We start from the raw sequence: 24,993 nt of genomic DNA on the forward strand, positions 1-24,993 counted from the left end.
GTCCAAAAGGAAGTCCATGATGGACACTGGGGACAGTAATACTGACTCTCCTGCCGCTTTTCATGCTTCGAGCACACTTTACAGCGACGACATGGACGATCCTTTTGGGTGTTCTAGGAATGCGATCAGCAAAGTGTTGCTCCTGCAGCCTTGCCACATTCTCCAGAACATATGAGGTGGAGGCTGCTGCTGCTTCTGTAACAGCAGTGAGGCTTTCAATTACAGACAACTGGAAGTCAAGGAAAGTCATGAGTCTTCCTGTGGTTGTCTGACGGTAAACAACATACGCATTATATGTTGCCATCTGAATCAGGTGGGTAAACAGTTTCTTGTACCAAGTGCAAGTTTTACGGCACGCATTGTATGGTTGAAGAACCTGGTCGTTCTTGTCCACTCCGCCCATGTACTTATTGTAATCAAGTATACAGATGGGCTTGTGGACTTCGGCCATCTGACCCCAAACCGTGATGGGAGAAGTGCTCTCATCATGAATTGTAGTGAGCACGTATACATCACGCCTATCTAAGAACTTGACTGCGAGCAGTTTGTTAGAACGCAATGCAGTACTCTGGGATTTCTGGAGCTTCTTGCAAACAAGCTCCTGCGGGAATCCTTTGCGGTTACAATGAACTGTACCGCAGGCCACAGTGCCAGCTTTGTAGAGCTCACTGAACAGCTCTACTCCTGTATAGAAATTGTCCACATAAAGGTTATAACCTTTGTGAAGAAGTGGCTGGACAAGTTCCCATACAATCTTACCTGTGACCCCTAACGCGGGAGGGCAACCTACAGGGTTTAGGGTAGAGTCCTTCCCTGTATACACTCTCAAGCTGTGCACATTGCCAAAATGGCTCTCACACAGCATGTACAGCTTTATGCCATAGCGAGCTCTTTTGCTCGCAATGTACTGTCTCGCGGTGCGCTGACGTCACAGAGGGGAAGGAGGGGGGCGGGGGGAAGACACGAAGTTGTTCTGCATCTCACACAAGGGTAAAAAAATAATAATAATCCTCCAGTGCTTTGCACTGGAGGATTTTTAACCCCCTCCCTGGTGTCGCCCACTGGTCTTAACCCACACCTATGGGGTTAATCTAGGTAGAGCTGGAGATGTGTTTTTTTACCACATTTGAATGTAATATATTGTTGTTGGTTACTAGGAATGTAATGGAATGTGCTACTGAAAAAGGAGCCCGATTTGTTGATGCCTCTAAAGTAACAACAGTAACAACACAGTAATATAAACAAGCAGGACGTCACAACAGCCAAAACACAAAGGAAACAGTACAACAAAAAACGGTCAAAACAGGGTGCAACACACCCACAGTGCAACTTAACACAACGCAATGCTGCAATAAAGCAACACAAACACACAACAGAACAAACAACAATATAGCACGTCACCACCACAAAAATGCAACACATCTGATATGACAAAATTATATTCTTGTGCTCAGAAACTTGTTTTTAATACTGTAGTAAAAGATGTTTGCACAAACTAGTTCTTTGCTTACCAACAAGGACATAAAGCACTAGTCAAACATGTTTTGTCATCCTCTGTTACATATTTATGCTGCCATTCAATATGATTTAATTAAGCGTTTTTGATCTAGGATTGGAAACTAATACCGGAGGCAATTTGAAGATTTGTTTGTGCATCCCTTCTTGCTGTCTTATGTCTAGGCTCTTGTATATCAACTCTTGATGAGACTCAACAGGATGGGTTTTTTATATGTTAAAGGGCAGGATAAAGTCACATTCATAAAATGAAAATGAAAATAAAATTGCGTATGAGACTTGGAAATACTGATGTATTAACCAGGACCAGTTAGCAATTATTGCTAAAGAGAATAGAAAATATCTCTCACATTGCATGTTCATTTTACATCAGATGTGGAGCATGTGCAATGCTTGTTTGGTCTCAGTAATCTAAATTCTTATACAAGTTGTCCGAAAAAAATGCAGGAATGTGAATTTTGTTTGTTTCTTATGTTGACTAAAATATTCTTTCTTCTAGTGGAATGTTCAGTGACCGGAGACATACACTTTATGACATTTGATGGCCGCAAGTACACTTTCCAAGCTTCCTGTCAATACATTCTTGCTAAAAGTCTTACTTCTGGCAAATTTACAGTCACTCTTCAAAATGTCCCATGTGGCCAGGTACAGTTTCTTTCTCTTTGTGAATAAATACAGTGTGCTTAAAAATAATAATGATAAATCTATGTCTAGACAAGATCAGTATAATCATAAGGACGAAGCATGTACAAACATAGATAGAGAGAATATAAATATGTAACAATACGACCTAAAACAAATTGAAAGGCTTTGAAGGACAATTATTATTAATCTACGATCTTTATTAATTTCATCCCTCCAGGTATATAGCTTTTGATAGATACATCAACAAATGGTATCAAAAGCAGATTTTTTTCCGAGATATGTGAGCAATACCGTTAAAGCAAAAGAACTCAAAACACAGATGGTTCAATCCAATTGTAAACATCTCACTTAAATAGGCCTGGTGGCATCAGGAAGAATCCCTCCTTTAATACTTTGCAGAATGCCTCTGCATTACTCTTAATACTCTGTAGAACACCGCTGCATTAGCCACAACCCACTCTTTCCCACAGCTTGCAAGACAACCTGGAACTCATCGGTTGTGGTACACCCCTCTTTGTGATTGCAGCTCACAGCTGGGAGAGACATGTGGGAGGGTCACTAGCATCTACATGTGCATTTCCAACTCCCAGGGCCTGTTTAAAATCTCCAGTTGTACTCTTTTGGCAACCGTAACCTCCTGGTTAGTCACATCTTGGCCTAGCAAATCTCTAGAAATTGGCTCAGAAGAAAGCGTTCATTAAAGGTGTAGAGCAGCATATGGCAGGAAACAAAAAAGAAATTCAAGGCCTAAACTAATTTTAAGGAGGTATATAAACAGTCTAGAAACAACAATTATGCATTGAACCTCCATTTCTTGTTTAGGATTCTTGCATGTGCATGTTATATTGGTGGATTCCTTCTTTTGAATAAACGTTTTGTGAGCACATGATGATGATGTGTTACATAGAATTGTTATGTGTCCACTGAAGAGTCATTCTTATTGTGAGCTAACATTTGTATAAAGGGAGAAACCTACTGTGGGACCAGTCGTCCACAAATATGAGAATAAGTGCATAGAGTGAGCCATTATTGGTAAGACCGATGGACTTGGAATTTTACAGCACACCTGGTGCTCTTAAAATGTCACAATATATATACAATAGTATCACATAACACCCAAGTGAAACCAGTTGCCCTGACTCACAAAGATGGAGATTGACGGAATTGATGACGCCTTTCAGTGTAAAATACAAAGAAACTAAATATTCTGATCCTCATGATGATAAGCTTTGCATCGGGGGTCTCACAAATATGGCCTTGGTACATCCAATATTTGTATATGAATGAATGGAGGAGGGAGTGTAGGATGTTAAAGACTGGTTTTATATGTTCACTAATAGCTATGCATGCAATTCTAGAAAGACTCCCCCTTTTTCTTTTGATAAGTCATTTTTCTTATTATTGACTCCACATACATACTTTATAACCTATGCCACCATCTAAGTGATTATTTATGCAAATATATTTTCATAAAGAATAAAATAAACATGGTTTTTACGATGATATACACTTGTTTATTCACTGACCAGTACATGATGAACTCATGAAAGTAAATAATTTAGCACTTCTGTATTAGTCGCTTCAGACAGGTCTTAGCTCTATGACTCAGGGCAATACTAAGATGCCTAAAACACGTCCATTCGCTCACTTTCCCGTTAAAGACTAGCTTCTGCAGTCTAGAAGTATTGACATTTCAAAATGTATTAAACTAGAGTTTGGATTGGCGATAACATTTGCTACTTATAAAACTCCTTGTGCTTCAAGACATTGTATGCATACTTTTTTCAATTTCCACACTGAAATTTAGAACGGTGAAAGACTGGGTCAGCTGAATTCCAGAGCTCAAACCCAGGGACATCTTAAGAATTTCAGGGGCTCTGAGCCAAAAGTAATTTGGGGGCTCTTGTTTAGAAAAGCTTTGAATTTATGATCTATAATCCAAAATCTAAATGTGTTTACATCTAATACACAGGGACAGTGACATGTGTTTTCTATATTATAATGCAACAGCTCACTAATACTATTGCAAATAACCATTGTGACCTCTGCCCATTTTTCACATGTGAGATATTATTTTGATCTAAAAGAAACTTTGTTTATGAATGTTGGGTGGTGTGGAAAAACAAACATTTCTATGCAAAATGTTTCTTGTAGACTCCCACACATCACCCACATTAAAAATATGGTATATAATCACTCTCCTTAGAATTATTCTAGGCATCAGATCAAGACTGCAGAACTGAGCTGGATCTCTCAAAGCTGGGGCCCTGGACCAGGGCCCAATTTGCACATGCCTTAAAGCATCTCACTTCAAACCTCCTACACTTTTCATGCAATGCAGGAGGCACAATAATCCATCGAACTAGCTCATAAAAATGTTTGACCTCTGTGATTCTCACTTTAAACTCATTCATTCCCCATTCTAATTGAATCTACTAATACTGACATATTTTTTCTTCACTGTTGTGTATTTCTTTTGCATATCATCTGCCATGTCCAACCTATGAAAGCATTGGCTCATACCTTCCCAAATTCTTAAACAGTTTATGCTACCACTAGAGTGAATATATTTAAAATATTCACACTTCATGCTGTAAATTGTTGTATATTAACATTTATTAAACTGTATGTTAAAGAGGCACACGTAGTGCAGTGCAAGGCATGTTAGCTGGTCCGGTTCTGAGAAAAAGAAACAAGCCATCTAGCAGGAGTTGAAGTTTTGTTAGATTTAAAATCGAGTTTGTAAGATATATACTCAGTTTTAGACGCTAGTAACAACAAATGTATGAGTAATTATAAAAACAAAAAGTCCTAAATCATTAAGGAAGTGTCATTAGAATTGGTTGAATATGATATTGCAATTCTGCTGTGTGGCAATGAGTTACTGTTACTGTATTTGTGACCTGCTTTTAGTATTAATATGTATTTAAATTAATATTGTGATGAGATTACAAAATCGTGGTAATAAATAATAACATTTGAATTACTTCCCTAGAACCAAGATGGATCATGCATACAGTCAGTCAGTCTAATTCTGAACCAAGATGCCAGGAAACAGGTGACGCTGACTCATTTAGGCGATGTTTTGGTGTATGATCATTACAAAGTTAATTTACCCTATTCAGATGGTAAGAATGGAAATCAAGAGGGAACACGTATTTAATTATTTTGTCAGTGTGCATGTATTTGTTCTAAAAATTCTCTATACTTGTGTATAGATAATACATTTTGAGGCATTTACACAGTTTGTCACTATTAGCACAAGATGAAAGGCACAATAACATACAGATAAACACTCACAATGTTCTTTGATTTAAGCAACAACAGTATACCCACTGTTATTCTGATCCTTCTTCTGTTTTTCACTTGCTTTCTGACACTGAGAAAAGAGGGGCCTTTGAAGTCCTTCCCACCCACCAAAGTTCATGTGCACGTCTATAATCTTCTAGAATCATTACATTCCTCCAAGGTGCATTTTGAACCAGGGATAATCTGGTAAATAAGGCGCTCTCATTTCGCCACTTCCTGCAACAGTGTACTTGCTGAAAATAATCATCTTTTGTGTGGTATTCCCCTAGATGTTTACCACCTTTTCAGTTTACGTTGGTCATAGGACTCTGCAGGCTTAACTCTAGCTAACCAGTAGTAAAGTGCTTGTGCTTTCTTCTCTAAACATGTTGGAATTGCAAAACCGTAATTGCCACTTTTAATTTACTTACAAATCACCAGTGTTAGAAATTGAGTCTTCGGTTGGCAGTCAGGTTACTCGCTGTCCAAGCAAGGACCCTCCCTCTAGTCAAGGTAAGTCACATACAATCCAAATTATCCTGTGCCCACCCTCTGGTAGCTTGGCACTGAACAGTCAGGCTTTAACTCAGAAGGCAATTTGTAAAGTATGTGTGCAATAAATCATGCAATAACACAGCAGAACACCACAAAAGTACACCACACAGTGTTCAGAAAAATATATAATATTTATCTGGTAAGATGCAGGTCAAAAACGATCAAGATGCAATAAGTATATGTTGAAATATCACTGTAAAAATTGTATAAGTGTCTTTAGTCTTTGAAAAGCAACCCGTGTCTCTTGCAAGCACAAAGTACCTGGTTTGCATTAAAATTCTCTGCAAGGGACCGCAGAGGAGGAGATGTGTGGAAAACAGAGAGGTGTGCGTCGATTTCTCCAGCCGTACACAGACGATGCGTCGTTTATTTTCCACGCAGAGAAGGCTTTGTGTTGATTTCTGGCGCACAGACTTGGATCCTCTTCGGGTTGCGGGGTTTTCGGAAGCCCTGGGGATGATGCATTGTAATCCAGCACTTGCAGGACAAAGTCACAGGAGCTGCGTCGATCCGGTGGGCGATGCATAGAAATTTCTGTCGCAAGGCAGATGCTGCGTCGATTCTTCTCAGGAAGTCGGGCTGCACCATTCCGGGTCGGCTTTGCGTCGATCCAGTGGGCCGTGGGTTGAAGTTTCGGTTGCAACTCTAGCGCTGCATCGATCTCCTCATCAGGAAGCCGGGCTGCGTCGTTCCGGTTCAGCGTGTGATTAATTTTTCACTGCAAAGCAGGCTGTGCATCATTTCTTGCAGGCTGTGCATCGATTTTCACCACACAAGGAGTTCTTTGCAGAGAGGAAGTCTTTTTGGTCCTGAGACTTCAAGGAACCAAGCTCTATCCAAGCCCTTGGAGAGCACTCCTCAGCAGAGCAAGAAGACTGCAAGGCAGCAGGGTAAAAGCACGTCAGCAGTCCTTTGCAGAAAAGCAGTCAGGTGAGTCCTTTGGGCAGCTAGGCAGTTCTTCTTGGCAGGTTGCAGGTTCTGGTTCAGGGTTTCTTCTCCAGTGGTATCTTGTCCAGAAGTGTCTGAATTGGAAGGGTCAGAGACCCTGCTTAAATACCCAAATGTGTCTTTGAAGTGTGAGAGACTTCAAAGAGTGGCTTAGAAGTGCACAAGGTCCCCTTTCAGTTCCATCCTGTCTGCCAGGGTCCCAGTAGGGGGTGTGGCAGTCCTTGGTGTGAGGGCAGGCTACTGTCCTTTGACATGTAAGTGTCAGGCCCTCCATCCTCCCAGCCCAGGAAGACCCATTCAATATGCAGATGTATGCAAGTGTGTCTGAGCATCCTGTGGTTGGGGTTGTCTGAGTGAATGCTAAAGGGAGCCGTCAACTAACCCTAGCCAGACATAGATTGGATGGCACAGAAGGATTTCAGTGTAGAGAAATGCTCACTTTCTAAAAGTAGCATTTCTAAAATATTAACATAAAATCCAACTTCACCATTAAGCAGGATTGTGTATCACCTTTCTGGCCATACTAAATATGACCTGGCTACTCCTTTCAGATCAGGATCTACCATTCAAACAGTATATGAGGGTAGCCCTAATTCTATTCTTTGAAAGGAGCAGGCCTGACAGCATTGTAAAACGAATTTAGGAGTTTTACACTACCAGGACATGTAAACTACACAGGTACATGTCCTGCCTTTTGTCTACACAGCACCCTGCCCAGTGGGTTGTCTAGGGCCTACCTTAGGGGTGACTTCCATGTAGAAAAAAGGTAGTTTTAGGCTTGGCAAGTACTTTTAAATGCCAAGTCGAATTGGCAGTGAAACCGCACACACAGGCCTTGCAATGACAGGCCTGAGGCATGGTTTAGAGGCTACTTATGTGGGTGGCACAATCAGTGCTGCAGGCACACTAGTAGCATTTAATCTACAGGCCCTGGGCACCTGTAGTGCACTTCCCTGGGGTCTTACAAGTAGATTAAATAAGCCAATTGGGTATGAACCAATGTCACCATGTTTTAAGGGAGAGAGCATATGCACTTTAGCACTGGTTAGCAGTGGTACAGTGCGCACAGTCCTGAAACCAGCAAAAACAGTGTCCAAAACGTGGAGGGAGGCATGTAAAAAGTTAGGAGTGACCACCCTAAGGCTGTCTTGTATATGGTACCACTAATTGTATGTTAGCATTCATTGAGCCACTCACTAAAGTAGCCCAGTAAAACATGTCTGCAGCCTGCCATTGTATTTTAGATGTGCAGTTTTGAACTACCATTTGACCTGTCAAACCTTTCCTATTCATATTTAGAGGTGACCCTTAAGTTAGGCCTCAAAACCCTATCAGGCAGAGTGCATGGTATGTAAAACTTAGGACATGCATATTTCAAGTTTTGCATGTCCTGGCAGTGAGCAACCTCCAAAGGCATTTTTCACTGTGGCAAGGCTTAACATTGGTTAACACTGTAGGTTTAAACTATGTAACACTAGCTTATACTATTATCATTTATACATGCTACATTTAGTTTAGAAATAGATAGAAAAATGCCACAAGGACTCATTTTAATAGGAATTATGAAATCTTTATTAGTGGTCAAGTCAGATTTTATATTAATATTTTGGAAATCTGACTTTCGGAAAGTCATGATTTTTACTGCCTAAACGCAAAAATGCTTTCCTGCCAGTGTCCAACTGTCTCTTTACCTCCAATTGATCCCCTGTTGTGAGATGTGTATTTCTCTCAGACAGGTGAGAAAGGGCTTTGTGTGGGGGGGGGTGGAACTCCCTTCCTTGACAGGATGGCCTGGAGGGCTGTGCCCCCTGCCTGAGCCTCAAAGGATGCCTACCTTCTCAATGACAGATGAAGTTCACACTTACAACCGCCTCTCCTCTGGCTACCTATTCAGGCTTGCACTAAACCCAGGGGGAGTAGAACAAATGACTGGAGCAGGTTTAGAAAGAGGAAAAACAGCTTGCTCTTCACGCAGAGGCAGACAATGGGCATAAAAATGGACCCAACAGACCTCTTCTCATAACACTCGTGGACCTGTGAAGATCAGAAGAAGGATTACCCTGCTGCCTGAGGAGCTTCAAAAAAACTGTATGGCATGCCTTGAACCCAAGAATCAGTTGAGTGACTTCCTGTTTGGGCTACAGGAACACAACAAGCTTCAAGAATTTATTTCCCTGCAACTGCCAGCTAACCAGTACCAACTGGACCTTGCTGCTGGCCTCTGTTGGTGTGAGTCCTAGGCCCGAGTGATGGCTAACCACGTACTGGAGCCTTGGCTGGTGTTATAGTGTACTCCTCCTGTACCCAAACTGCAAAATCTAGGAGTATTTTTTTCCAACTTTCTACCTGGAGAACCGATGGAGACTGGGGAGGTTATCAAAGCTGTTAACATTGATGTCACACCATGAAAGGTTTTTGAGTCTGAACATAAAGGGCTTCACCAAGAATGACACCAACCTGGAGCTGATAAATGTTGATGCTTTTCTGGGCACAGAATGTGGACTTCCCCAACTCAGATCTTTCTCACCTTCATCAATGATTGGACCAGGAACCAGCCCTTCAGCAATGCGCTGTCAGCGAGCCCCACTTCAAATCCAGCTTGCCCAACTAAAGGCACATCGTTTACCACTTTTCCTCCATAAATGTTTCTAAGTCAGAAGATCAACTTTCCACTGGGATGAACTTGGTCCTTGTACGCTACCCTTGCTCCATTGTAGTTGGCTCAACTTTCAGTTTTGTCCCAGTACAGCATAACCAGATAACTGCGGTGTGTTCTTTCAGCTGTTTGGCACTATTTTCATTTAAACTTTAAAAAATCATATCTACAGTTATCTGTTTTGGCTTTTTGTTGTTTGGTGTCATTTTATTTATAAAAAAATACTCTATCTTTCTAAAATGGTTTGGGATTTTTCTGTGTCATGATTTCATTGTATTACTGTTTGAGTCCTGCATGAATGCTTTACACATTGTTTCTAGGTTAAGCCTCACTGCTTTGTGGCACACTGCCAGAGGGTCACACACAGGCTTATTTTGTGACTTCAGTGGTTCACCCTGACAAGGACTATGATTATTATTTGAGGAGATTCTCATACACCTCACCAGATACTCCAGATTTCTTACATTGGTCCTCAGTGGTGGGATTCAGTACTTGTTTTTTTGAAGAGCTAATCAGTTATTGGTGTAAAAAAACGAAAAATCATTGTTCATTGTTATAATCTGACATCAAAATCGATTTTTGATTTTTAACTCCTACTTTATTTTTGATTGGGCATTTTTTTACTTTTTCTTAAATTTCACTCCTATATTCATATTTTGCACCTGTGAATTGTGCAAAAAAAGAGGTGGACTCTGCAACATTGGAGGCTTCACTGTGGCAGAGCTGAGAAAGTTAGGTAATGAGAAGGGGCTGAAGCTAGCAAAAGGCTCCAAGAAGCCACCAGAAGGTACCTTACGGCCCTCAGAAAGTCTGACAAGAGGCCTGCATGTTGCAGTCTATATTACAGGAGCAGAAGGATGATGGTGTAGAAAAGGAGGAAGACATAGAGGGGGGAGGAAGTGAATAACTTGATAATGGCCCCACAGCCAGAGGAGATAGGATGTGCCACAGATACTAGATCCCCTGCCTTATCCAAGACCAAGTACAGCATGTCCTCCAACAAACTGACCACTGCAGAGATGGAGGACAGGCAAGCTGAGAGAAAGCTGAGGCTGCAACCGGCGTCCCTGGTGATAGAGGTGAAAATCTGGCCAGAGAAGCGAGGATAGCTGAAGCAGCTGCAGCAAGGACCATAGAAGGGCAAAAGGTAGAGGTTGAGAGAGCCTTAGAGGAAAAGAAATTGGTTCTTTTGTAAAAAAAAGATTCTGCTACCACATGAGATGAACCTGAAAGCCAATAGGGTCACAGAGTCCAGTGAAGGTGGTAGTAGTGACACCGAAGTGCTTATAGGAGGAAAACAGGTCTGCGTCCTCAAAGACCTGAAGCCTAGCTTTGTGGTGGTGATGACATTGACACGTAGATTTAAGCCCATGAAGTAGCCTTACACATGCATAAGGTCCAGATAAAGATTGGAAGATTAGTCTCTGCAAGTATATGCTAGTCACTGAGAAGAATACCCTTTTGGCCCTAGATAGATCTAACAGGATGAGGTGCACTCCCATGAAAGAAACCCTTGTTGTCAAATTTAGTTGCCCCCAGAAAACAAATTGCTTGAAGTACAGGGACAGCCAGAAACTGTCTCACAGGTCTTGTGTGGATTTTGTGGATTATTCCAGTAAAGCACTTGATGGTTGGGTGAAGGGCAGCAAAGTAAGTGACTATGATGGGCTATAGAATCTATTAATGAGAGATCACATGTTCAATAATTGTTTTGCAGAGCTGCACCAGCACCTGACTGATTCAGAACTCACAGTATTCAGAGAACCTATGAACAAGGGTGACTTCTATATTAGTACTAACGTGTTAAGGTATTTCAAGAGGGCCCCAAATAAGGTGAATAGGGTTGCCACCAGCAGAAGGAGGGAAGTAACACTGAGAAATAAAAGGAGTTCTCCAAAGGCTCACAAAAGAGTTTTCAGAGGAAGGAATCTTAACCCAATCCTGAGTAGAAGAAGGGTGGTTTTCAGGAGAAGAAGTACACGGTCTATTTCCTGCCCACGTGTGATGAATAATATCCATATGGGTACTACAAGGGGGATGCCATCTGTCTCTTCATGATGCGACCCCCACTGGTGGGCCTCCTCCAGGAATAGCTATTGTAGTGCTAGAAAAGGAGGTTCATCCAGTTAGATTTTGAAGGTAGTGTAGAGGTTACACTAATGTCTCTGGGTGACAAGGAGCTGGTGCCTGAAGCTCAAATGCCTGACAAAATCAACAAGGAGGAGGATGTCAGTTTCCTTAAAGGTAGCTGTGATTCCAGCAATGCCTGTTGACTGTCTGTTAGGAAATGATATAGAGCACACCATCTAGAAAGAGCTGGAGGTCCCACTTGAGGAAGCTGGGATTGCCTAAGTGGGTGTCCCTGACCACAAAGTGCATGGCAGCCCATTAGGATGGTCAGATGGACATGCAGTCTAAAAAATTGGCTTTGGTGTCTGCCAAGAAGAGAAAGGGGGCTGTTAATAGGAAACCCACTCACAACAACTTCGACCCTCCAACCCACGATCTCTAACCTCAGATCTCTTACCCCCCAGCGAACACCAGCAGCACTATCTCCCTGTGGGCACCGCTCACCACTCAATCCACCTCAGCTATCATGTCATCCATTCACTCTGTCACATCTCCATCACATCTGCAGCTTTTGCAGGGAAATGGAAACATGCGGAAATCAAACACCTCCTGAAAAACCCTCTGCCGACTCAAAAAAACTCAAGAATTACCGATCTATCTCTCTACTCCCCAACCTGGACAAAGTGCTCGAGAAGACCAACAATCAGCAGCTCACCAGCTACCTGGTAAGAAAACAACCCACTGGACACCTCCCAACCAGGTTTTGGTCACAACCACAAGACCGCACTCATCACTGCCATTGACAACATCAGAGCACTCCACAACCCTGATCCTCCTCTACCTATCAGCTGTGTTCGGCACAGTCTCACTCCACACCCTCATCAACAGACTCCACAGCATCAGAATACAAAACGATGCCTCCTTCCTGACAGAATGCACTTAGAGCAACTGACTAGCCCCTTTCACTTCTGCACCCAAGAGCATCATTTGCAGTGTACCCCAAGGTTCATCCCTCAGCTCCACTTTGTTCAGTACCTACATGACCCCCCTGGCCGACAACGTTAGATCCCACAGAATCAACATCATCTCCTACGCAGATGATACTCGACTGATTCTCTCATTTAATAAAGACCCCTCCACCACCAGAACCAACTTCCGCAATGCCATGACCACTGTAGTCAAATGGATGAAAACTAACTACTGGAAGCACAACTCTGACAAGACAGAAGACCTGATCTTTACAAAAAACACCTCCATATGGGACTATAGCTAGTGTCCAGCCAAACTTGGACCCACTCCCAGACCTACAGACCATGTTCGCAACCTTGTCTTCGTTCCAGAAGATGAGTTGACCATGAAATGGCAGTTCAACACAGTCGCCTCCCCTTGCTTCAACACCCTCTGCATGCTCTGCAGAATCTTCCGATGGATCCTAGCCAACACCAGGAAAACTGTCACCCAGGGCCTTGTCACCACCCACCTTGACTATGGTAACGTTCTCTATCCCAGCATGTCCTCCTAGCTCCTAAAGAGACCCCAGACAATACAGAACACCACCACCAGATTCATCCTGGACCTTCCCAGGTGCACCCACATCATCCCCAGCTCAGAATCCTCCATTGGCTCCCCGTCTACAAAAGATGTAATTTCAAGGTCCTTATGCATGCCTACAAGGCCCTACATGATCAAGGACCAGACTACATCAGCCACCGCCTACACTTCCACCAACCCACCAGACACCTGGGCTCTTCCTCTCTGGACCTTGCAGACACACCCACAATCTGCCACAGTGGTAGTTGCTCTTTTTTCTACATTGCCGCCAAGGCCTGGAATGACCTACACCCCCAAACTGCACCCTTACTGGCAGACATCAGGAAGAGACTCTTTGACAGAGACATCACACCCCAGTGCCCAGATATCCCAGGGATGACAGCAATGCACTCTACTAATGACTGATTGATTGATTGATTGAAAATTCCCATGTTCCAAGTGGAGGCTTACCCTTGAGGTGACACTCTGGAACCTACAGGAGAAAATATTGCTGCCCTTAGAAACCTACCTGAGTTATGCGGGCAGCAAACTGAAACGCGGCCATGCCAGGCAGAGCTCGGGCTTGTCCAACTCTTAAGAGCCTAAGGCGGCAGGTCGAGGTCCAGGAATAAAAGCCTTTAAACTAACCTGTACTTAACCCTCCTGTAGCCTGGCACAAAAGCAGTCTGGCTTAACTTAGAGACAATAAGTAAAGTATTTATGCAGCACATCAAGAGTATTAAAGTGAAAACTCAACACAAAAAAGAGTCTCAAATACTTTAGAAAAATAGAGTACGTTTTAATTTTAAACAATCATGCCAGAATGACACAAAATCAATCAGTAGAACCAGAAATATTAATTGTGAATGTTTTTAATGAAAATAGTGCCAACAAGCACATAGTCCCACTTGTAGTTATTTGGTTGCCTTGAACCGGGGAAAGTTCACACATGCAGGCCAACCACGATGGAGCACGGATCTGATATAGTCTAGCACAAGGTGTTCTGTTTAAATTGGAGAAGGCAGTGAGGAAGAGGCTTTTGGCACTAGGAGCAAGTCAAGTATTGCGTCTGGTTGTTCTCATTATGCAAAGTGCCAGTCATTGCTCGGGCTTGGTGTTGATTGATTGTCGTATGCATTTCTCACATTGCCAGTTGTCTCGGACAGTCGCTGTCAGTGTGAAGAGCTAGTCCTGTTGGGGCTTCACCTGCGCAATTGTCATGGGCAGTTGATTCTTGATGTGGAGAGGTCATTTTGTGGTTGTGAGGAGTCCAAACTTCAGGATTGTTACTTTTTCTTGAGGAGGAGTTCACACTGACGCTAGCCAAGAATTCAAGACTAAGGAGCACCTCTGGGGGATCAGTATTCATTCCAGCCGAGGCCTGGAGCAAGACATAGGCAGGTCCACTTAGTGCTGGTCAGCTTGGTAGTTGCAGTGAGGCCTGTGAAAGCTTGTTGTGTTCCTGTAGCTCACACATAAGGTCAGACGACGGACAAAGGATTCTTGGAGTCAATCTGGGAAGCCTAGGATCAAGGCATGTGGGCACAATCCTCCTTCTTCAGACAGCAGGGAAGTCCTTCCATCAGCAGGGTGGGTTTCTGGCAGCACTGTGGTCCTTCTTCTGAATGTTCCATAGATCCAGGAGTGTTGTGATGAATTATCCCAATTTTATACCTTGTATCAGCCTTTGTGTGGGGGGATTCCCTGACCTACGCCCCAAACTGGTTGGCATCAGTTCTTCCCCATCTCCTGGACTCTGCTTCAAAATGTCTAAGATGACAAAAGGCAGGACAGGTCTTGCATCAGGTTTCATGTTTATTTGAGGTGTAATTAGAGCAGGCTACTACCTTTCCCCATTACTGGCCTCAAGACACTTCTTTGTCATTAATGGAGCACTCAACATTTCAGTTTTTAATATATGGTGTAAATCTATGCCATGCTATGATTTTGCCCTCTGCTATACTGTGCTATGCTATTTTATGCTATGTTATGCTGTTTATGATTCATAAAGTGTCTCATCTGCCCAAGAGAATCACATACCTCAGAGGGATATGAAAGTCATTACATAGAACTCTACCCATATTTTCTCCATGCTGCTGTGATGCATGTTATGCAAAGTTATGTTTTATTATTTTATTTTGTCAAGTTATGTTAGCTGATGTCATGTTATGTATAGGTCAAACAGCATGTCAGATGCCCAATAGAGCCCTTTAGCACTGATAGTTATTTACCTCTTTAAGGTCCTCCCTTGTGAATTACTAACTTATGTCTGAATTTTACTTTAAGGTCCTCCCTTGTGAATTACTAACTTATGTCTGAATTTTAACTGCAGTTGACTTAAACGAGGACCTCAGAGAACACACAGCATCATTGTAATCGGATGGGTTGATATCAAATTGTAAGATAACTTTCTAGGGATTGTGGTACTTGTGGCAGTCCCTGTCAAACTTGGAACACTCAGAGACAGGACTGGCACCTTAATGTTTTTGCTTCCATGTGCCTTTCCTCTGAATTTGGCTTATGTGATAAGGGCGGGATTGCTTCACCTGAGGTTTCTATCAGAGTTATAGTGAGGCTGTGACATTACTTAGGAGCCATAGGTCTAGGGTGAACAGAATCAATGACAGTACAATCCTTGGTGAACTCAATGGAGTATTTCCTAACTGATTTCAGAACTATCATTGACCTACGAATTTGGTAAGCATCTGCAGGTGGACAATAGCTTGAAGGGAGGTGGTGTTTTACTTTGGTTTCTTATAGTTAATGAATTTTACCACACTTACATGGATGTCATGTTGGCTCTCATAACAATAATGTGACTGCTGGATTCGGGCAGCAGCACCACTGGATTGTGGGAAACTCAGTTTAATTCCACACTGTGTGACAACTTTCAGTCTAACCTTTCCACCCAGTTAGCAGTACCCCACCAGCACCCAAATGTGGAGGTGATTTGTGGCAGCCATGGACATGACATTCTGATGTCTCAAGGAAAACATGCTGAAACAGATTTTATCATTTCTCTCAGTTACATTCATCTCACGCATGCAAAGACAACCAGGAATTGATTCAATGTAATTTATAGAATCAACTGCTTTCTAGCTAAAAAAGGCATGTACTGCAATAATAAGTATAATAAAACATAATAATAGCAGAGCGGTGACAAAGAAAGTTAAACATAAGAAAAGCCCCACCATAGTGTCACAATGCTAAATGTCCAAATTCCTAACTACACTAATAAGGTTCTTTACTAGAGCATAATAGTTTTAGCCCTAATCTGCACTTCAGGACCCCTGGGAAGACACCATCCCAAATACCTGAAAATAGTAGTAGCCAAGAGGGTTGTTGGTCTACCAAAAGTCCTCTCCCATGTAGGTGGAAAAGACATTAAGGGCCTGATTCTAACTTTGGAGGACGGTGTTAAACCGTCCCAAAAGTGGCGGATATACCACCTACCGTATTACGAGTCCATTATATCCTATGGAACTCGTAATACGGTAGGTGGTATATCCGCCACTTTTGGGACGGTTTAACACCGTCCTCCAAAGTTAGAATCAGGCCCTAAGTCTCAGCCAACAGCTGCAATGAGGTGAACAGCTTGCAGTGGCAACTTCTGGCTCGAATTTCCCTCTAACATATAGGGGGGCAGAAATATGTTTTATATTAAAACAGCTGTTGTAAGAAAACTGCCCTAAAATCAAAACACGTATGTTTCCATGAAGTGGCCGAGATTGTGGTGTTCCACTTTTTACTAACAACATTATTGTGTACAGCCATGAGCAGAGCAGAGAGAGGAAATGTTGTGCTAAAAGAATGAAAACAGGTTCTAGGCCAGAAGTGCAATAGATAAAGAATAAAAAACATCACCACAGAATAAAGCTTCTCCTAAAATAATAAAAGGAATTGCTTCTAAGCTAAAGGGCACAACCTGCAGGCCTATGGCTAAAATAACATGCCCATAAAAAGCTGCTAAAATAACCTCACAACATGGACAACAAACATTAATCACATTAAGCTTGAATGATGTGCAAAGGGTCTGCTCCAGGTTTCAAGGTCCTAACAAGGTGCAGTAGTGAGTTGGACGCAATTAATCGGAAACCTTACTCCAAATTAATTAAAGCTGAGGTCACCACTAGTGAATTAGAGATGATTCCTAATTCATGCACATATGGTAATAATATGGTTGGTAAGTAAGCACCTACATCACACAGAAAAGTTGAAAATGGATCATCATACTTTTACGTTAGTATGGAAACTGTAAAGTTACCATCAAATTCCAATTCCAATTCCAAATTCCAAATTCCAATTAAGTCTCCCATGGTGCATCTGTTTTCTTTGTCTTCTAAAAGATATTGGATCTCTTATCTTGCATTGACTATTGTGGATTGAATAAAGTCACCATAAAAGATTGTTATCCTCAAACCCTTATTAACGTCATTCTGGTAATTGTTTGAGGTGCTGCAGTAGACCAATACATGGTCTAACACCTTCATAGAAGGTGTCTAGAAGACAGCCTTTTACACACCTTTCAGGGCATAATAGTGTTGTCTTATTCCCTTTGGGTTTTGCAGTGTTCCTACTGTATTCCAGAGATTTATATACTATATACTTGCTCACGTTTGTGCATTTATGTTGTGCTATTACTGGATGGTATGCACTTTTTCCAAGACACAAAATTCATATAACGTCAGTCCTGTCAAAATTTTGATTACATCATCTCTCATGCACGTTTGGAAAAGGAGAGTTTGGAAACAAAAACTCAAACACTTTGGAATCTTAATTTTCATGAGTTGTCTTGTTATCTCAAGGAAATTAATACAATGTGAGGCTAGCCAGTGCCCACAACTGTGACACAAAGCTCTTCAGGGTGTGTAATTTATTACTGTGGATTCATATTTGAATAGCTCACCTCACCTGCATTATAAACATGGCATTTATGAAATAAATATGCAGACACAATTTCATTGAAGTTCATAAACTCAGAAAACTTTGTATCACCTGAAAAGTATTTGTCCAGAAGCCCAAACATTACATATCACTCTAGTCCATCAAGAAAATTGACTGTCAAGACAGATGGCTCATAGAAGCCATTGGCCCGGCATTGTATCATCACAACAAGAAGATAAAACCCTGGAACATCCCATCCTTTACAAATTGCATGTCTTCACCACCTGAGAAATTAATTTCTCTGTCATTGAAATAGAACTCTAAACCAAAAACAATCTTGCATGGAGTGGAGGCATCTCATGATTGGGGCCTGTGAATCATTTGAACTTCAAGCAAACATGCAGTACCTCTGCAATATGCAGTTTTGAAATAGCTGCCAAGCCCACTGAGAATGCTTCTTTTCTAAGTATGTTTTTTTACAATCTAAGGGGCATATTTATACTCCGTTTGCGCCGGAATTGCGTCGTTTTTTTTGACGCAATTTTGACGCAAAACTAACTCCATATTTATACTTTGGCGTTAGACGCGTCTAGCGCCAAAGTCCATGGAGTTTGCGTCATTTTTTAGCGTGGACACCTACTTTGCGTTAATGAGATGCAAGGTAGGCGTTCACGTCTAAAAAATCGACTCCGAGGCATGTGCGTCGGATTTATACTCCTGGGCAAAATTCAAGCCCGGGAGTGGGCGGGTCAAAAAAAATGACGTACGGTCGCTTTTGCGCCGTTTTTTAGCGCCTGCAAAAGGCAGGTGTTAAGGGACCTGTGGGCTCTGAAGGAGCCCAGAGGTGCCCTCCCATGCCCCCAGGGACACCCCCTGTCACCCTTGCCCACCCCAGGAGGACACCCAAGGCTGGAGGGACCCATCCCAGGGACATTAAGGTAAGTTCAGGTAAGTGTTTTTTTTGTGGCATAGGGGGGCCTGATTTGTGCCACCCTACATGCCACTATGCCCAATGACAATGCCCAAGGGACATAAGTCCCCTGGGCATGGCCATTGGGCAAGGGGGCATGACTCCTGTCTTTGCTAAGGCAGGAGTCATTTCTATGGGGGTTGGGAGTCGTAAAAAATGGCGCAAATCGGGTTGAGGCGAAAAAATTGCCTCAACCTGACTTGCCCCATTTCTTGACGCCCAAGCCCCATATCCCCCTACGCCGACGCTGCCTGGTGTACGTCGTTTTTTTCCACGCACACCAGGCAGCGCCGGCGGCTAACGGCGGCTAACGTCATTGAATAAATACGGCGCCCGCATGGTGCTTCAGAATGGCGTTAGCCGGCGCAAATTTTTTTGACGCAAAACTGCATTAGCGCAGTTTTGCGTCAAAAAGTATAAATATGGCCCTAAATCCTCAGTTGCTGCACCGTTCTGGTGGATGCCTTACCAACATTTCATTGAAAACGTCCAGTTTCCATTCAACATGAAATAATTCCTTAAGATCATGTAATTTGAGCAGCCCAAGCCTTTATAGAAGGAGTAAAATAAATACACAAGCTGTTAAATCTATTGGTCTTGGAAAACCTGCAAACAGGATGCATTTGGCTCAATGTAATAATCTCTGCTTTGAACAGCAGGCGCAGTGGGCACCAATCAAAAAACTTTGAGAAGAATTGCTAATAATGTACCATGATTCAGCCACATAAGGTCATCAGGAAGTAAAGCCCACCTTTAATCTTATTCTATAGTCCTTGTGTTGTTCCTCAGTAAAGTCTGATATTGGGAAATATAGACAAACATTAGGGGGAGTGAAAGGAATTTATCAAAGAGCCTCACCCAGTAGTACCCAGTATCACCTATCTTTTGCAAGTTAAATAAAGACAAAGACTGTGGCCTTCATTATGACATTGGCGGTAAGTCCTGCTTACCTCCATGCTGACTGCCTCCAACATACCGCCGGCACAGCGGTTTACCGCTCTCCATATTATGACGCACACATAGCAATCCGTCACTATAAAGCCACACACACAAGTCCACCAGCCCAAAGGTCAGTGATAAACTGACGGTAGCAAAACCCACCCCATTAAGTCAACAGAACTACACCCACAGCATTATGACCCACGAATCACCGCGGCGGACATTCAACGGCAGTAAACCATTGGCGGTACATACCGTTGCGCTCAAAATACACACACACATACAAAACAACACTACATTGGACAATTCAAACTACACACACCTGACACACATACACATACCACACCCACACCAATATAAAACACACATCCACATTACCCACAAACCCTTTATGACTAGAAAGAATTGCCAGCGAGAGACACCAAGAGCACCCACTGAACCAGAGCCACAGAACACCATCACCCATACACCATCCACGCACCTTACAGCACACCCCCCCACACATCACCCCACACACTCTCACACACATCACACACACTACACCCATGGCACCACAAAGACACCCCAGATTCACTGAGGAGGAGCTGAGGGTCATAGTGGAGGAAATCATCTGGGTAGAGCCACAGCTATTCGGATCACAGGCGCAGCAGACATCCATTGCTAGGAAGATGGAGCTATGGCGGAGGATCGTGGACATGGTCAACGCCGTGGGACAGCACCCCAGAACAAGGGATGACATCAGGTGGAGGTTGAACGACCTACGGGGGAAGGTGCGTTCCGTGGTAGGAAGACACCAGATAGCAGTACAGAGAACTGGCAGTGGACCCCCACCTCCTCTCTCACAACTAATAACATGGGAGGAGCAAGTCTTGGCAATACTGCATCCTGAGGGCCTGGCGAGAGTAGCAGGAGGACTGGACTCTGGTAGGTCAACTCTTTACTACTTTCACCCCCCCCCTACATGCCATCTCATACCCCCACCCCTACCCTCACCCCATCACTCCACCACCTCACATACACCCCACCATCACAACCCAGCCATCCCAATACCAAGCGCCGCATGCACCCCCAATGCATGGACATCACTCACAGCCATGCATGGACACCCATCACTAAAGCATGGACATTAGAGAGAATCACCTAGCCCACAATATCACTACTCACACAATGCAAAGCTGACAGGGCAATCACAACCATAGAGGGCAACACACCCCTGTACAAAATGTCACATGCAGAAACAATAACACTGCATTCACATCCCCACAGGTCCCCCACACAACGCCACCGGAGAGGAGGTGCCAGCAACATCCAGTCCCCCCACAGAAGAGGCCCACAGTGATGACAGCAGCTCTGGACACCTGGATCAGGATGACCAACCTGGCCCATCAGGGATCTCCGGACAGTCGGTTACCCAGGCACAGTCCCATACCACCACAGAGCCTCCCCCTCAGGAAACACCACCACAGCACCCACCCAGTGGGCCCATACCTCTGTCCCGAGGACACGTCATTCAGCAGTGTGTCCACCACTACAGGGACCCCAAGGCACATCACAAATACAGGATGATCAGAGACCTGGGGTCAGTGGCAGTGGGCACACGGTTCAGGGGACAGAGGTACAGGACAACAGGGAAGCTCGGAGGACTGCTGTGCGACAGGGGGCGGACATGCCCAGGAAACCGACTCTCCAGGAGGCACTTATCAACATCTTGGGAGCATACCACCATTCCCAGGAGACGATGGGCCAGATACTGAGCAAGTTACAGGAGACCCAGCGGCTGCAGTAGGTACAGTACCTGGGGATCAGGGATGACCTGAAGGACATCCACACCACCCTGGTCACCATTGCAGGGGTGCTGGCGGACATGGCCAACACCATGAGGGAGGCAGTGGCACACCACTGGGCCCCTGACACTAGCCACACTGATGAACAGCCCTCTACCTTCGCTGCCGCTAGTGGACAGGAGGCCTCGCACAGGAACAACAGGCCACCAGCACCCCTCCCCTACAGAAGGAGAACCACCCCGCAAGTGGTCCCTGTGAACCAGGCAGAAGCCAGAGAACATTGCCAAGACCCTCTCCAGGAAATAAGACTCTCCTGATTGTCACCCTTGTGTCACACTCTGTCACACTGTCCACCTTGAACTGCCATTGCTCCCCTTCCTATGCCCCCTTGGACAATGCACCTGTGATACAAATAGACTGGACTCTATCCTGGATTTTCCTCCACCATCAACCCAGCCCATTCCACTACCCCCTCTACTTCTTAGCACTTAAATAAACGCAATTTAAACAATACAAGCATGGAGTCTGTCAAATGATTGAATAAAGTATTTGTTTAACAAGCTTTAAACGCTGCAATACAACTGTGCAGGAATCAATACATAAGAATGACCTGTAGTAGGCTGCAGTCAACACACCAGGTGCCACAGTGGGGCACAGATATCTGAAAATGGAGATGCGAAAGAGTACAGTAAGTGGCCATAGAATTGGAAGAATCTGCCTGCCATGTACAATGTCAAACACAAAACTGTCAGTGTAGTGAAGTTACAGTGTCTTACCTGTGTGTCACTGGACGTACTGTCATATAATTGCTGTTTTATTGTCCTCATCCTCATCCTCTGCCTCCTCATCTTCACTGTCCACAGGGTCCACTGCTGCCATACGCCCATCTCCATCCTCATCCTCTTTCAGAAATGGCACTTGGTGTCTCAAGGCAAGGTTATGCAACATGCAGCATGCCACGATTATCTGCCAGACCTTCTTGGGTGAGTAGTACAGGGATCCACCAGTTAGATGAAGGCAATGAAACCTGGCCTTCAGGAGGCCAAATGTCCTTTCTATTACTCTTCCTGTTCTCCAATGTGCCTCATTGTAATGTTCCTCTGCCCTTGTCCTGGGATTCCTCACAGTGGTCGGTAGCCATGAGAGGTTGGGGTAACCAGAGTCACCTGCAAATATCGAGGGATACCTGTTAGCCACACACTAACCCTTATGACCAACACCATACCCATACACCAACATATACTGTGTGGGAACCAGGGCTCACCTATTATCCACACCCGATGCCTCTGGAGTTGAGCCATCACATATAGGATGCTGCTATTCCCCAGGATAAAGGCATCATGCACAGACCTAGGATACTTTGCATTGATGTGGGAGATGTACTGGTCCGCCAGGCACGCTATCTGCACATTCATGGAGTGAAAGCTCTTTCGATTTCTGAACACCTGTTCATTTCTCCGGGGGGGAACAAAAGCAATATGTGTGCCATTGATTGCCCCAATGATGTTGAGGAAGGATATGTCCCATTGCATAGAAGTCAGCTTTCACTGTGGCCAAATCCTCCTCGTCCTCCACCTCCCTCCCAGTAGCGTCTCCCCTCACACCTGCATGTACCACATCCTCATCCATTACCACCAACACCAACACACCTATCAGTACACACCCCTCAATGGCAGTCACCACCCCCACATCCATGCATACGTTTCCTGTGTCCTTTCCCACTGCGTCTGTGCCCCCCTCCTCCCAAAGTACACAAACGCAAGCACTCAGACACCCAACAGCCATCCACCTCACAACACCCAACAGCCATCCACCTCACAACAGCATCCTGCCCATGTACCTGCACCCAAAATCAGCAGACAGACACCTCCTACAACCACTCCCTCTTCCTCCACTCCCAAACCTTCACCCACTTCCTGCCCCAATGTCCCTAAGAAGCTTTGCCTCTCCACTGTTGACCTCTTCCCTACCTCTTACCCCCGTCCTTCATGTCGGGCCAGGGTGGTCAGAACCCAGGCGAGCACCTCAGCCACCCAGTCCATGGCCACAGTAGTATCGACAGCTACTGCAGGTGTGAGAGGCTCCAAGGAACCAGCCATCAGCACTGAAAGTGTGCCAGCACTAGCTGCCAAAGGGAAGGGCAAGGAGGCATCACCAGCTGCCTAGGGGAGGGGCAAAGAGGCACCACCAGCTGCCAAAGGGAAGTGTAAGGAGGCACCACAAGCTGCAAAGGGAAGGGCAAGGAGGCAACACCAGCTGCCAAAGGGAAGGGCAAGGAGGCACCACCAGCTGCTAAAGGGAAGGGCAAGGGGCTTGCACTGGCAGGCAGGAAGGACAGAAGGCCTGGGACTGAGACCGATTCTGAGCCCCCACCACCAACCATGGCGGTTCAGCTGTTCGAGGCTGCAGGGGAAGGGCTGGAGCCTCCCCCCACCACTGCCTGCACCGCCAGCAGCACCGCCAGCATCACCACTGCCAGCAACAGCAGCCCCAGTGGGCAGCCGTCCGAGGCTGCAGGGGAAGGGCTGGAGCCTCCCCCCACCTCCACCAGAACCGCCACCAGCATCAGCGGCCCCAGTGGGCAGCTGTCCGAGGCTGCAGGGGATGGGCTGAAGTCTCACCTCACCACTGCCAGCCCCGACACCAGCCCCGCCACTGCCAGAACTGAGCAGCCGTCACCATTGGCGGGCAGTGTGTAGTCCTGCCTCCATGGGCTGTAGTGCATCCTGGACCTTGCAAATCCTGTAGGTGTGACACCCAGCTGAGAGATTGTGACCTTGCACTCCCCACGTGCTGCATCACAGGGCACAATGCCCCCTCCATAACCAGTGGAAGAAGCCATCCACACACCGCATCCTTGCCAGGATGAAGCACACTGGGCACAAGGCCCCCTCCAGAACCAGTGGAGAAGCCATCCACTCACTGCATCCTTGATAGGATGAAGCACACTGGACACAAGGCCTTCTCCAGAACCAGTGGAGTAGCCATCCACTTGAGAGACTGTGGCTTTGCACTCCCCAGGACCAAGCAGTGGGCAAACCACCCACTTCAAAGACTGTGGCCTTGCACTCCCCAGGACCAAGCAGTGGGCAAACCACCCACTTAAGAAACTGTGGCCTTGCACTCTCCAGGACATCGCACAGGGCATGTAGCCCCATCCAGGACCAGTGGTGTTGTACCATTTTCCCGCTGAGGTGCTCCCCATTCCC

General features: G+C 44.8%; 1 protein-coding gene across 1 annotated transcript in view; it reads left to right on the forward strand.

Moving 5' to 3' along the window:
• OTOG (otogelin) overlaps positions 1-24,993 on the forward strand; it is a 956,473-nt gene that overhangs the window by 227,559 nt on the left and 703,921 nt on the right. Inside the window, exons 13-14 of the mRNA XM_069221482.1 lie at positions 2,015-2,160; positions 5,156-5,288. Of these exons, the coding sequence (XP_069077583.1) occupies positions 2,015-2,160; positions 5,156-5,288 (279 nt within the window). The remainder of the gene's footprint in view (positions 1-2,014; positions 2,161-5,155; positions 5,289-24,993) is intronic.

The sequence above is a fragment of the Pleurodeles waltl genome, chromosome 3_1, assembly GCF_031143425.1.
Source record: "Pleurodeles waltl isolate 20211129_DDA chromosome 3_1, aPleWal1.hap1.20221129, whole genome shotgun sequence".
Classification (NCBI taxonomy): Eukaryota; Metazoa; Chordata; class Amphibia; order Caudata; family Salamandridae; genus Pleurodeles; species Pleurodeles waltl.